The 14,698-nt window shown below is 45.3% G+C and overlaps 1 protein-coding gene across 7 annotated transcripts in view; it reads right to left on the bottom strand.

The window, feature by feature from the left end:
- AMPD2 (adenosine monophosphate deaminase 2) overlaps positions 1 to 14,698 on the bottom strand; it is a 69,678-nt gene that overhangs the window by 35,296 nt on the left and 19,684 nt on the right. For 5 of the 7 annotated variants that reach the window (XM_053246732.1, XM_053246729.1, XM_053246731.1 and 2 more), the window contains exon 2: positions 2,048 to 2,178. In XM_053246732.1, the coding sequence (XP_053102707.1) occupies positions 2,048 to 2,178 (131 nt within the window). Of the gene's footprint in view, positions 1 to 2,047; positions 2,179 to 10,592; positions 10,611 to 11,425; positions 11,662 to 14,698 lie in introns of those variants that run through there. The other 2 variants (XM_053246733.1, XM_053246734.1) reach the window with 2 other exon arrangements.

Here is a 14,698-nt window from a genome sequence, read left to right as displayed (position 1 = left end):
GGATACAGATTTGATACTATCTGTTTTCAAATAACTGAACTGTGGGACCACAAATTTGCTAATCAGTGGGTAAAGACAAACACAGCATTTTAAGTGTGAAATAAGTGGGTTGAAAGAACCTTGCTGCTTTAAAAACATGTGCACTTTTAGCATCCTAGAAAGAGCTCTGGAAAAAAATAATTCTAAAGATGTTCAGTGAGATTCAATATGAACTGTGGAAAATTGGCTGTAATGAATATCTATCAGGAAGCACCTACTGACATGGCTACTTGCAGCATCACCAGGATTCCTCCCGCCAAACTCTAGAGCCACTTTGCTACTGTCTTTAAGATACTTGTGAATTTGGGATGTGGGTTAAGGTGAAGGATGAAATTTATGACATTTGCATGCACATAAAACACTTCAAAACGTCAGGCATCCTTCTTACAATCATAAGGGCTGGGGCCAGACTTTGCTGCACCAGCCTCTTATATATGTATGTGTGCAAGTTACAAAACTGGGTTCAGGTGATGGCTGAAGAACCTGCTGCCAGCATCAAGAACAGAACTGTCAGACCATTTGTATCCTGGCTGCAAGTACGAAATCACTTAGAAGCACAGGTGGAGCAACTTCCTATCCCAAAAGCTAGTGCTACCAGCAATTACGATAGGTACTAACTGGGTGGATACAGGAGAGCCTGTGTTCCATCTGCTCCCTTCCTGAACTAAAAGGCCCTTTGCCACAGGCACAAGCATATTATGCCACAAACAAATAAGCAGTGGGAAATGCTGAATCAGGCCTGCTCTGCAAGGATTTCCCCCAATAAATCAGGCAAGCAATTCAATTACTTAACCTGCTGGCTGGTCAAAGGAAATGCATTTTCAATTAATTCACTTAGGACCCGATTCTTGAAACCTTTCCTGCACTGAATTGCACTCACCCTTGAAATGTAACTAAAGGCACAAAGCCAAGCCTTTGTGCCAGCAATTACAATGGAAATCTCTCTTTTTATGGAGGCTAAAAGGGTAGCAGCATCAGAATTACGAGAGAGGCAAACAAGGACCACTTGGCAACAGCTTACAAGCTTCTGAGTAGAAATCCAGAATCTTTGGGTTTTTCCAGCTGAGAAATGCATCCAGGCCCTCCAAACAGACAAGAGTCCATCCAGACATGAAGTCTGGCCAAAGCACTCTTATAATTGCTCTCCATGAAGATGGCTCAGCTCACACTTCAGCAGAAGATTGCTCACCTGTCACTCGGGCGAGATGCCTGAAACAGGCAGCTTGGAGATGGATCTCTCAACGAGGAAAAAATGTGAGGTCTTTCTCCTCCTTATCAAGTATCTTGCAATGCTGTCACTAACAGCAGAGTCTAACATTCTCAGAGTCTATTAACTCCAGAAATCATTCAAGTCATCTAATTCAAGCCCTGCACACATTGGTTTGACTCCATCAGCTTGAAGGCTAGCAAGGGGTTAAAGCAAGTTTGTAGCAAGTGGGCCACATCCAGGCTCGGAAGCAGTTGCTGTAATCTGAGCTGAGTCCCAGTTCTTGCTGTGTGCAGATATGCTCTAGACAGTTTGCCCACCTTAGTATTCACCACTCACTCACCAGTGGGCAACCCATGACCCAGTATGGGGGGTGCAAGCCATTCTTAGCCTACCATGACCACAATGGCAAGACTGTGGAATTACCATGGTAGCATAGTCTACATTATTCCTCTTCTGCAGGGTGGCACAAACACACTGTGGCAATCTGAGCCTCTGCAAATTACCCAGAGGTAATTCAATGATATACATGCCCATTGAAGGATTGCCTCCCAGACACCAGGCTAATGATTTTCTTCTGGCATTTGCCAGAAATGCAATCACATGCATTTCTCAGAATTCAACAAGATTTTCTGAAGAACAGAGTTACAAGCTGCCAAGCTGAGCATGTTATAGTGAGGCACTGAGCAAAGCCACAATGGAACTCAGGGCCATTAGGCACCACTCTGAAACAGTGCCCTCATAGGCACAGTTCCAGCATTACTGTATGTGAAAACAGCAGCAAGGAAGAAGAAAGGCTACCTCAGCAATCTCTTTGTACTTGCCATCCATGGACGTGCGCAGGTCAACAGGAAAATGCTTCAGGCAGTGGGTAGGCCCTGGAAGGGACCGTGCAGGCTGTAGTTGGCGGGACCGTGGCCCTCCGTGGACTTCTGTGGAATCATAAAAGACAACAATAAGACAGAAGAAAGCCACAAGTTGCAGACTTTATCAAAACAGTGGAAGAGAAGGACAGTCATATAATAAGACTACATGGGAATTTAAAAATTTGCCTGGTTCAGAAGTGAGATCTGTTCTAGCACCGTCTTGCTTTCCTAGGATCTTCTGCAAAAAAATCTTTGCAGATCAGCACAAATGCATCATTTTGTTCAACAATTGCCAAATATTTGACTTTACTATCATCTACGCCCTTCTCAGTCCACTTCATGCACTTGATGGTTGCAGGCTGTAGCTTATAGAAGCTCATTCATAATGGCTATGACAGTTCTAAGAAACCACTTCTACACCCTTTCATCTTTTTGCTTCAGACAGTGGCTTGGGAATCTCAAGTATTCAGCCTAAGGTGTTGGAACAAGCAGTGCTGCACATAGCAGCTTGTCATTTCTCTCTCTCCCAACCTCACCACCCATTTATTTTGAGTGTTTTTAACTGGAATCTTATTGTTTTATTACTTGGTTTTTAATGCGTTATTCACTGCCCTGGGGTCCCTGGAACAAGAGTAGTATATAAATGCAAATAAAACAATCTGATTGCTTGTTTTCTAAAAAATGCTTTTCAAAATCTTCATGGACTGAAAAATAGGAAGCCACTGAAATTCAGCCTGGCACTGACTAAGCAAATATGCTACTTAACATTTTAACTAGAAACAAGGCAACTCTGATTGCTACACCAAATCTTTTCTTATATAACATGCCTAATAAGTGGCAGCTATTAACACTAGAAGGGAAGCCATCTGTAAAATGTACTGGCTTTCATTCTGTTTTCTGGACAGTGCAACATTGCACAGTTCATCAAGACATGGGCTAAGTTTGCTAGTCACTATCAGAGTCCACAGCACAATTAAAATGAAACTTTTTCCTCGCACAAGTGCACCACTCTTTTCCTGCTCAATCTGTTCACCCAGCCTCAAGGTCTACCTCAAAAGGTCAATTGAGCCCCACAATCAAATTACCAGCTGTCAGACTGAGTCACAGGTCCCCAGATCTGTTCTCTTGCAAATACCCAAGAACTATCTTGAGATCTAACCTCCTGCAAATGTTACTAATACAGCTGCCCTGATATCCAAGACAAAGGCTGAGCCTCTCAGGCTTTATTCTCTGATTAAATAAGAAGCCACCATTCTATTGGCATGATGAGAAAGGCTCTTCTGCCTCAAGTTGTTAATCTCCTCAGTACAGGGTCACATATTAACAGGGGTGTAGTGGGGGGACACACACTGGGGTGGCATGGAGGTACTTCTCGGCTTCTCCAGCTGTTGGAGTGGGCATGGCCATGGGGGCTGTCATGGAGCGTGCCTGCACTTCTGAATTTGCAACTATATCACTGCATATTAATCTATGTAGATTGTGCAATATGCACAATCCTTACCTCATTCACTCTCACCACAGGCCTGTGAGGGAAGCCACTTTTATTCCTTTTTCACAGATGGGAGACAGTGGTTGACATCCTGGCTAAACTGACTAGAGGAAGTCCTACTGAAGTTTAGTAGTCCTTTGGAGTAACTCCTGAGTGAGTAATTTAGTCAGGACATCAGTTGGTGATTTGCCTGAGTGAATTTTCGTGGCCAAACGTGGGTTTTAACTCTATCTCCCCAACTGAAATCCAACGCACTATCTACTGATAATGCTGTGCCTCAAAAGTGGTTTTAAAGTTTTACCTCATTACAGGAGATGCTCTGAGGTAAAAACCAAGCTTCATTTCAGTGGGCCAACAATTTATCATCAACCGGCATCACTATTTATTCGCTTTCCTGAAACACTTCACACATTCATGATCCTCACAAGACTCATACAGTACAGAGATGAAAAGACTTAGGCCAAGCTTAATAGGGACTTCTAGTAGGGCCACAAGCTGAGCCAGGAACTCTCAAATCTCAGTAGAGAGGGCAATGTAATGAGGAACCACCATAGGAACATAGGATGCTGCCTTATACTGAATTATAGCTTGGTCCATCTAGCTCAGTATTGTCTACACTGACTAAGAATGGCTCTCCAAGGATTCAGGCAGGAGTTTTTTCCAGCACTACCTGAAGATGCCAGAGTTAGAGACTTGGACCTTCTCCACACAAAGCAAATGCTTACACTGAACTATGGCCTCATCCCCATCATAGTATAATGCATGCTTTGTGTGCAAAAGGCCCCGGTGTCATGTCCAAGCATATCTCAAGTATAAGAGAGTCAAGAAATTGTGAGCATCTGCCAGTCAGGATACTGGGCTAGGTGAATCTGGCTTACTATAAGGCAGCTCTATCATTTTTTTACCAGCTTAAATATTCAGCTGCCCCTTTGAGGACAAGAAGCACTAAGGGGCGGGGGGGGAGACGTAGTCCTTCCAAGTCAAGGTTTTAAACTAGTGGGCCAGAAGGCTTGCCTTCCCACTGTCTGATGTGGAAGTAATAAGCAGCCTCCAGTTTGGAGACTAGTACCTTAGCTGGCTTCCAGGGAAACTGCAAAGGGAATAACACATCCTTTGTTCTATTAAAAGGAACCTGGCAGACACACGTTCTCTCCTGTTTGTGCCTGTAGAGGCTGAAGGCAAATATTACGGACGGACCTGCCAGACCCTACGCTGAGTCTCAGGAACATGATCACAGGAGAAACTGCTCAAAGTCCATCTTATAGGGGTGACTGGCTTTCAGCTATCAAGCCTTAATGTGTTAATGAGAGCAGCTGCTTGCAGAGCAGACCTTTCCTCCCTGCTGCTGCAATAGTACAGCCACTCCTAGCTCCCATGCAAAGGCTCAGAGGGTGTTGCTAAAGAAATCAATAAGTCGCCACAGCACTCTGTTTACTGTTGCCCAAGGTCTACTGTGGAGTGGTCGCTCTGGAGCCACACAGGAATCCAGCTACCCAAAGGCACACAGCACGGGGCAAAGCAAGTTGATAAAGTACAGCATCACAGGCAATTATCATATTGCCTTCCACTGTAACTCATACCACCGGATTTTGCACGCCTGACCTCAAAATTCCTAAAAATAAAGCAAGGTAAACAACATGGATTCCCCAAGGGAAGGAGAGAGAGCTGATCAACATCCCAACCGCTGCATGGTCAGTATGCATAATACACTATTCTGTTGCACCATATAGTTTGTTGTGGACAATACAGACCATACCTCAAAAGTTGCTTCAACCCCTTTTTCTCCCAAGCATCCATTTAGATCTGGCAATATCCCAGTTACTGTTATCAACAGACTTCCAAAGGAAAACCAGCACAAGTGTCACCAGCTTTTTAACTGGCAGGGCTTCTGTGCCTTTGACAGTTGCACAACTGGCAGAAATTCAACTGGTGAGGTATCCTTTGTAACTGCATATACAGAGGCATAACTACCATTAGGCAAGGGGAGGCAGTCGTCTTGGGGCCCCACTGCCTCGAGGGGCCCCCCAGAGGCACATCACATGACTCCCCATCCGCCCATGTTGCACCCCCTATGAATTATGTTGAGTCTCTTGGAGATCAGCAGGAGCAGAGAGTAAAAAAAAACTAGATTGTGAAGTGTGTTGTGTGTGTATATCAGCGAGGGGCCCATTTTAAAATCTTGTCTCTGGGCCCCCTCCAACCTTGCTACGCCCCTGTGCATATATAATGGCAGGGAACTGTACTTGTTGAATCCGTGCCTATCCTGTCGCTGTTAAAGGAAGAAGGGGCTCATCAGAAAGCCAGAGCCGTACTAAGTCTGCTATGCCAACATTTGACGAAGTTCTGAGGAGTCTTCCAGATAGTGGAATGAAGAACAAGCCTAGTCAGCCACTGCAGCCAGACTGGGATGGTTTTTCCCTTGCCAACAGCTGAGAACAATCAACGATAAACAGTACTAATTCCATATAAAAGTGCAATTAACTGATTCAGACCCAGCTTGTTACCAGGTTGCCCAGAGTCAGGTTTTTCAAGGCTGCTTCACAAGTTACCGGAAAGATCTTTGTTCCTTCACAGGTCTCTCCATGGCACTGCTGAGGAGCTGCAACAATATCACAGTGCTCCTCTTGCCACATTCTCCATACTTATCTCCCCTCCACACATTATGGTAGTTGCCATGGAGACACATGGTGGACAAACAGGAGCTCATTTTGCCCATAATGGCCCAAGACCACTTTGAACAATGCATCTGACCAGCCCTACTCATCTTGCATGTTCTCTTTCCCCTCCCAGTGTGACACCCTGCAGCCTCATGGGGAGCTGTGGGACAGAATGAGGAGAGGGAATGGGACAGGCTCACTCGTGTCCCACATCAGATAGTGGGCAGGGCCAACCAGATGTCTCATCCAAACTGGTCTAGTGTGTAAATGTAACACTAGCAGTCTCCTTAGGAGGTCAGGAGCATGTTCCAAGCTCATGGGCTCTCTCTCCCTTGCCTGCATGAATTCTTACCTCCTTCCCCTAGATAGTGCTAACTATGGTGCAGTTATGATGTCTGGTAGTGGAGATGTTAATAGGAGATTACTAGCACTGGTGGAGGCTGAAAGGTGCAAAGGAAAAGCGATACCTCCTGCAGAGCTGGTCTACCACCACCAACTACTGGCAACCACATATTCTGACAATGTTGCCTGCTGTCAACAGGAAGTCTAGACACCTGTGGGGTCAATCATTACATAAAGAGCAAACGTCCTGTGACTTAGTCAGCATTTCCTTTCTTTAAAAAAAGCTTCAGTTCTCCAAGGCAAAGTGGAAGGGTTTGAAATAAAACAAATACTCAGGACCCAAAAGAATTTCCAACTAGCAATTCTAATGACTGAGCACTGCACACAGGATCGCATTCTTTCCCATAAGCCACAGTTTCTGGCTAGGTCCACTACCCCAAAGACATTTTTCATCCTTACATCTTTTATGTCATGTGCCCCTTCTTCCTTCTTTTCCATCATGCCATTTATTGCTCTATTGAAGCTTATACATACACATTTCACACCCCATTCTTGGAACAGGATGTCATCAGTACGTACACCCATGAACAACTTGCACAGCCTAAACAACAAACCTGGTGTTTCCTTGGTTGAAGTCTGCAACCTACGACTATAATTACCGATAGGTAGCCACTGCCCAGATGGCTACTTTCGTCTTTCCATCCAAGCCAGTTATTGCCTGGTCAGCTGTTAGTCTAGATACTTCCAACTCAACCCAGCCAATTGCGAGTGCTGGATTTCTCTTCTCACTCATGTATTTAGTACCGACATACAAATTAGTTACTGCCCAGAAAAGTTAGAAACTGTTTTGGCAAGTGGGGGAAAGGGCAAGATTAGATGCTGAGATCAGAGGATGGGTAGCAGAACTTTGGTGGCACTGGAGGTGCTTGAAAGCGGAGCAATTTGTCACACAGTTGCCATAATATATTTCTCAAAGATCAATATGGAGTGCAGGCTCCCTGGTTCAGAAAAAAGTTCCAGTTTATTTACAAGGAGGGGGAGCATCTAATACATGTAGGGTTGCCAGATTGCAATCCAGAGACTTGCCTGTTTTTTTAAAACATTCAGAGGTAACAGGGAATTAATCAGGTACTGCATTTTCCAGTCCAGTCCTCCATGGTACTCTGCACTCCTTCTGTCCTAATTCCACATCTGCTGCATCAAGCAAGACTCCAGCTGTACAACCGGAAAGGTGGATGAAAGGATCAGTGAAAGGCCAGCAAGGAGGCACAATGGCTGCATACAGTCCAGTATTGTTTCTGCCTAAGAACATTTTTAAAAGACAGGCAGAGTCTCCAGGTTGTGATCTGGCAACCCTATATGCATGTTGGCAACTAGAACCAATTTTTCCCCATACCCACCAAAGCCTAATAGGACATTAAGAAAATGATACACCTGGAAACATCATTTGTGAAAGGAGATCCAGTTAACTTCTACCCATCTAGTGTTCCTCGCAACTGCATCGGCTGTAGCTACAATTCATACCTTGGGGTCTTGGCAGCTACCATCAACTCAGCACTGTCCAGTTAAACAGCTCTCAATTCCACCCTAGAAGCACCTGCACTGCAGTAGCTGGCAAAGTATGTCTGTATTTATGTATGAATGGCAAAGTATATTTTTGTGCAGTCCTGCCATCTTCATTCTTTCAGAACGAAAGTTGCTACACAAAAGGAAACCAGCCTTGCTCTTATTAGCAACCAGTTATCCAGAAACCTCTGGTTGTATCACGTCACTGGAGGAGGGACTGTTTCTCTTACTGAGTAGGTTTCTCAAGTGCTACAATTATCTAAAAAGGTGGGGTGATGCAGGAGCAACCAGTTTAGTCTCCGAGTTTATTCATAACCTGAAACACGTCAGAGCTCTGTGAGAGCACAAGAGCCCCTCATCGCAAAAAGCTGCAATGCTCACTTTGCATCTGGCCCTCCACTTCCACCAAGGTACATGCCATGCAGAAGAGTCAACCCATGTTCCAGCATAAGCAGCAAGAAAATCATCAGCTGTCAAACCTGATTCGGAGTGCTTTTGTCTTCAGTGCCCCAGAGGCTGACTATCCACAGCATCACAGTGGGTAGCTGGAGGGAAGCAGTGTTTGCATGGGCCCCTGATGCGGCCCCCCCCCAGCCCCATTCCTGGCACTGGCTAAACAGACAAGCTCCAGTGTGCCTTGCTAATGACCCTCACATGTCTCCCTAATGGGCTCCCCGTGCACAGTGCAAACAATCAATTCATTAGGAAAAACCAACAGGGCTGCAGAACAGCCAGGCCAATTGCAAAGATAGGGCCTGGCAATCTCATCAAAGTCAGTGTATGTCTTTAGCTCATGCGTGCAGGGGCCAGCCAAGTACAGCTGCTCCTGTAGCTCCAAATGCTGGCTGGGCAACACGCTGGGTGGCAGCATAGATTTCATTAAACTGCCAAAGAGTTGAGGTGCAATCAAAACCCCAGCCTGGCTGGACATTCTCCCGTCGCCCACCAAAGTCAACGGAGAAGCATCATCAATGCCAAGCCCAACCCACCCACACCCAATGTGCAGCACAATCCTGGAGGGTCAGCAACGTACACTGCTCTTCCCACACTCGGATGACTATTAGAAGTGCTTTTTAATATTACTTACCCACACTAGTCACATGATGTTCTATGCTAGGGCTGCACAACTTCAGCCCTCCAGCCAGGGGCATAATGACCATTGAGCAAGGGGGGGCAGGCCCCAGAGGTCTGTGGACCCCGCCAAGGCTCTCCCTCACCCTTGGCCAGGGTGCCCCCTTGCCCTCTCCCACACCCAGCCAGCAAGCAAAGCACTTGCCAGTGGGAGCGCAAGGCATGCCTCTGTCACGCTGGCTGGGGAGGGATGGACTGCTCCCCGCCGGGCATCGGTCCCTCCCCTACCTTTGACGCAAGGAGGCTGGGGCAGTCCTGAGAATGGGGCTGCGAGTCCCATTCTTGGCACTGCCCCAGCCCCCTTGTGTCTGGCATGGCTTGAGGTGCACGCACCCTTTGCATGCATGAAGGAACACCCAGGGGACAGGGGAGATGCTGGTTGGACTTTGTCCCCTGGCCCTCACTAAGCAACCTATGCCCCTGCCTCCAGCTGTTGTTGGACTACAACTCCCATCATTCCCAGCCACAGTGGGGCCAACAGTCAGGGATGATGGGAGTTGTAGTCCAACAACTGTTGGAGGCCGAAGTTGAGTAGCCCTGTCTATTCTGTAGTTTTAATGCTCTTGCTGCATGGGGGATTCAGGCCTTCACTTAGTCAGGTACCTGCAATATACAATTTCTCTGTCAAGGTTGTAGTAGCTATAGATAATGGGTCATTTGCATGCCCCTCTTCTAGAATCCTTCATCCTGCTCCTTGACATCCCAAGCACCATAGACAAACACAGATGCAGAAATGTGTTTATGGATAATGCATGCTCGTGCTGTAATACAACCAAGGTCTCATCAACATTTATGTTGTTGAGTTACTTTGTTGTTGCACCTATTTGGCAAGAGGAAGTTAGATACTCCAGCTTTGGCTTTGAATACCATATGTTCTTTTTCTTTTATGCACAGCTATCCTTGAGGTTTTCCCCATTTACTAGAAAAGCAGTTATGAGCAGCAATTAAGGGTAAATCTGTTCCGTAGTGGCTAAAAGGCTTATTTAGAGAAACTTGACTGATATTGTCACAAGACTATAACAAGAAAGCAAGGTAGCATGCTGTAAAAGCGGTAAGTTAAAAGGTTCTGGGGGAGAGGGGCAGCTTTTTAGAAGATATCTCAGAGCAATAATGGACTTTGCTCCAAACAGAATTTTCTTAAATGTTTGACAACAATATCATATTTACACAAATAGAAGGCGACTCTAAATTTAAGATGACCTCCCCGCCAACACACACACACACACACACACACACACACACACACACACACACACTCTAATACACAGATTAAATCCAGGTTGTATTGTACTTACCCAAAAGAAAGAGGACTCTGAACTGAAGACGACCACCCCCCAAAAAATTTCTAAAATCAAAGAACTTGGAAAAAAACCTAGTCTTGGATTCAGGTAAATAATGTACTTTAAAAAATGTTTTAACGGAGATCCAATAGTTAATTTCCTCACTTTAATTTCTTCTGTATCTTATAATACATGGTAAATATAAACTCCTCTCCCACTAGAAGCCTCATGCCACCAAAATACTAAAAGCGGGATGCCAGGGGATAGAACTGCCCTGTTTCTTGTGTGTTTTTCAGCACATCTTCCTATCACTAGGAATCATTACTCTTGCAATACAACATAGCAGGGAGCAGAATAGCTGGGGGGAAAGTTGTCATCCATACCAATTTGCCCACGAACACACACTTCAGCATCTGTATGAGGAAGGGAGACACAGGTCCCCTTGAGTCACCAGAGTAGCCATCTGGTGGAAGTGTTAGCCCAGTTTCTCAGAGCTGCCAAAGACTCCCCACCACCACCAAACACTTCCCCCTCGCCACCCAAACCTCAAACCTTGAACACATCAAGCACTAGGGATACAACTTGCCAGTTCTTCCCCTCTAACTTGAGGGTATTTATCTGCTGAAGCAGCCTGTGCAAAGCCCTGCTCACAAGGCATTTCAAATGCCTGGTGCATGTCAAAGGCATTAAAGCACATGTCCCTTAGATATAACAGAAGGGCTTTACTTATCCCGACAACATCTTTTAACTCCTGACTGATACAAGCAGCTGCAATTCCAACCACCCAGCCTCAGAAGGGGGGAAAATGAAAGAGGAAAAGAGAGAGAGATTTCCAAACACTTACGGACCTGGCAGTGTTAGGGCCTCTCTAAGCCTCTGCCTTTTCTACTTGGAAACCAAGAAGCAGGCAGGCTGCAAGGAGCATCCCATCACCATCTACTGGAGCCTGGACCAGGAAGTCCCCAAGGAACACTTGGGGTGGCGGAATGCCCACAAGGAAGCTACCAAGGACTGATCAGGCAGAGACTTCTGCTGCCGCTGCTGCTGCCGCCGGTGTTTCACAGCCTCCTCTCTGCGAGCTGCAGTCCCACAGGATTCCAGCTCCAGAGCCGGCCTGGGCTGTACCAACCACAGCTACATGGGGGGAGAGGGAGGAGACAAAAAATTACAGCCTCTTCCAAGAGACAGGCAGAGCCACAGACCGGAGAAGCCACCGGTGGCCAGGCAGAAGCAGAGCGAGCTCCTGGCCTCAAAGTAAGGAGGGATTAACCCCCAACATGCCAGCCACAGCTGCCTGTTCCAGAAAGAGGGAAACAGCAGATCTGTCCACACATCAGGATTCCCAAAAGCACACAACACCACGTGCCAGGAGTTTTGGAAGGAAAAGGTGAGCCTCAGACACAAAGTGGATGACTTGAAGCAAAAAAGAGTACATGTAAACAATACAATATTATTTTCTTTCCTTTGCAAGGACAGTAGCATTTCATCACCTCGCCCCCACCTCTAGTTTCACCCAGTAGTCAGCTCACAAGTGTCATTTTTTGCTTTCCCTAGAACCCAAGACATCTTTCTTCTTCTGCATCAGCCACTAAACACGACTCCCCTCCAATCTTGAGCATCATAGTCCATCTGGCTCACTGCTTCACCTGGCTCTAATCACTAGGCATTACTACTTGTCAGACTGCACAGCACAAAGTCATTCTTACAGCACATGCCATTCTTAGCATTACACAAGTTAAGAGAAGTTCAAGCTCTAATTAATTCGGTTCCAAGGTAGGGCAGGGTGAGGCTACACTGGACAGTGCTCAGCCTGAGGGATGGAGGTGCCAGTATTGGCAGAGGCTGGCTATCAGCTTTGTTTCAAAGAGATGCAGCCACTGACAATTAAGAACAACAATGACTTTATGAAGGAGCAGCTGTCCCCTCCTGCTCCCACAGGGTAGAATGGAAGTGCCTGGCCAGGGCTCTGCTGTCACTGAGATGAAGGGCCTTGGGGGCAGGAGTGACAGGCATTTCATTACCCAGCTCAGTCTTCAAAGACAGCCAGTCAGCCTAGCCAACTCCCTCATCAGGAAGTCTGCAGAAGCACCCTGACAGACCACCACACCTGCTTCTCCACAGTCTGACCACAGCAGCTGGCCACAGAGCCATCTCATGTTGTGGGTGGAGAACACAGCTGGATCCAATTCCCTTTGAACAAAACTATTGCTGCCACAAGTATTTATATAGCATTTTCAACAAAAACCTCTGTAAGAAACACACACAGTGCAGGGCACCAAGTTGGCCATGCCCAGAAGAGATTCAAGGGGGGGGGGGAGGATGGGTGGGTGTTACAACAACTCAGGAAACACCTGTGAGTTGCAGAATTCTCATAGGCAAGTTCCAGGCTAAAACCATTTGTGCCTATATATTTTTTACTCAGTAAAGTTAACCTCATCATGTTTGTTGTGATAAATTTGAATCCCATATGGATATCTGTGGGAGAGAAACGGACAGATCTGCAACCAAGTCATCTGAAGACTGGCACAGATGTCTTTCAATAAGAACACTAGCTAGCAGGAAATATTTTTCTCTAAAATAGAAATGAAACCCATGGGGTAAAATAAAACCCATGAGGTATGTACCTCAAGAGACTGTAAACCGCCCAGAGATGAAAGTTTGGGGCGGTATACAAATTTGAGAAAATAAATAAAATAAATATAAATATAAAAGGCCATGGGGGACTCTCTATGGTCGTTTGTTATTCTGACCTTGGGCAGTGTTGCCTCATGTTTGCTTGTGCTAATAATCTATATTGCATAGTGGGCATGTGCAGCGTTCACCATCCTGGGAACTCAGGTATCCAAGATGGAGGTTGCAAGCTTGCAACACCAATCACATAGAGGGGTGCTGTCTGCAGCCCCAAAGCAAGCTGTTTTGGCAACAATGAAGAACTGAGCTCCCTCAGCCAAATATTGATATTGTGTTTCTTGAGGACTTGAATCATGCAGATGACAAAGTCTCTGGAGAAATGGTGAAAGTCACATCAAAAATATATTCTTTGCAATCATTATTGCCTGGTGAAACTGGAAGCCATTACTTGGCAACTTTGATTTGATGCCACCAACCACATGAGGAGAATGGGAGATCTGCACACAAGCTGGTTCCTTTTCATTATGTATGTACAATACAGCATAAAGCTGAGTAAGGTCTAAAGTAGAATGGAAATCAAGATACTTTACTCCAGCTTGTCCTCCAAGTGGGGGGGAAAGTGCCATCAAGAAAAGATTCTGATGTTTCCTACTCTCTCTCTAGAATGTAATAAAAGTTTCCCAACCCAATAGTTGTCAACAGCTTGTCTACACTCCAGGCTGTTGATAAAATAATTCAGCTTGGCCATTTTAGCAACAGTCCAGATTTTGGAAAGCTACATATCCATTTTTGGTAACCACTTTTCAAACTCCTACAACTATAATTTTGTATGCTATTAATAACATTTACTATTAAGTTAGAATCCAGGAACAAAGTCCTTAAAGTAAACCAAGAGTTGCCAAATGGCTAAAAAGATACTTTTGCTTTCATTTTCTGATCAATAAAATCTAAAAGCTTTCTCCAAAATTGTACAATAAAAAGACAATCCTATCATGTTGTCAAGAACAGGCCTGCATCTCTCTTTCCTAAACCTCTCCCATTTTTGTATGAAGAACCTGTGCTTTGTAGCCACTGGAAAGCCAATAATGGATCTAACCTATGTGCAGCTAGTAAGCTGAACACCTTTCAAAGCCCTTTTTCTAAATAAGGTACCAGACAAAAGCCTTATTCAGACATTATGTTGAACACTTGTATATGTGTACAGAGGTACAGATCTGTACACAACTACAGGTACTCACATTATGTACAGCAGTAAACTTCTTATCTGTGTCATACATTTGAGGGACCTGTACTCAGGTTCACTTTTAAAATGAACACAAGTACAATCATTCACAAAAACACACAAAAGTATATAGATGTCTGTACACTCATACAACATAATGTACATAAGGCTAAAGACAAAGGCCATTTTTACAAGAAACACTAAAAGGCACCTTCAAGTTTTTCTTGCGGAATTTGTGCCATGTGTGAATGCTACGAAAGAGAACAGA

The sequence above is a fragment of the Hemicordylus capensis genome, chromosome 4, assembly GCF_027244095.1.
Source record: "Hemicordylus capensis ecotype Gifberg chromosome 4, rHemCap1.1.pri, whole genome shotgun sequence".
Lineage (NCBI taxonomy): Eukaryota > Metazoa > Chordata > Lepidosauria > Squamata > Cordylidae > Hemicordylus > Hemicordylus capensis.
The sequence above is the reverse complement of the archived record's forward strand: the minus strand, read 5'-3'. Positions and strand labels throughout refer to the sequence as shown.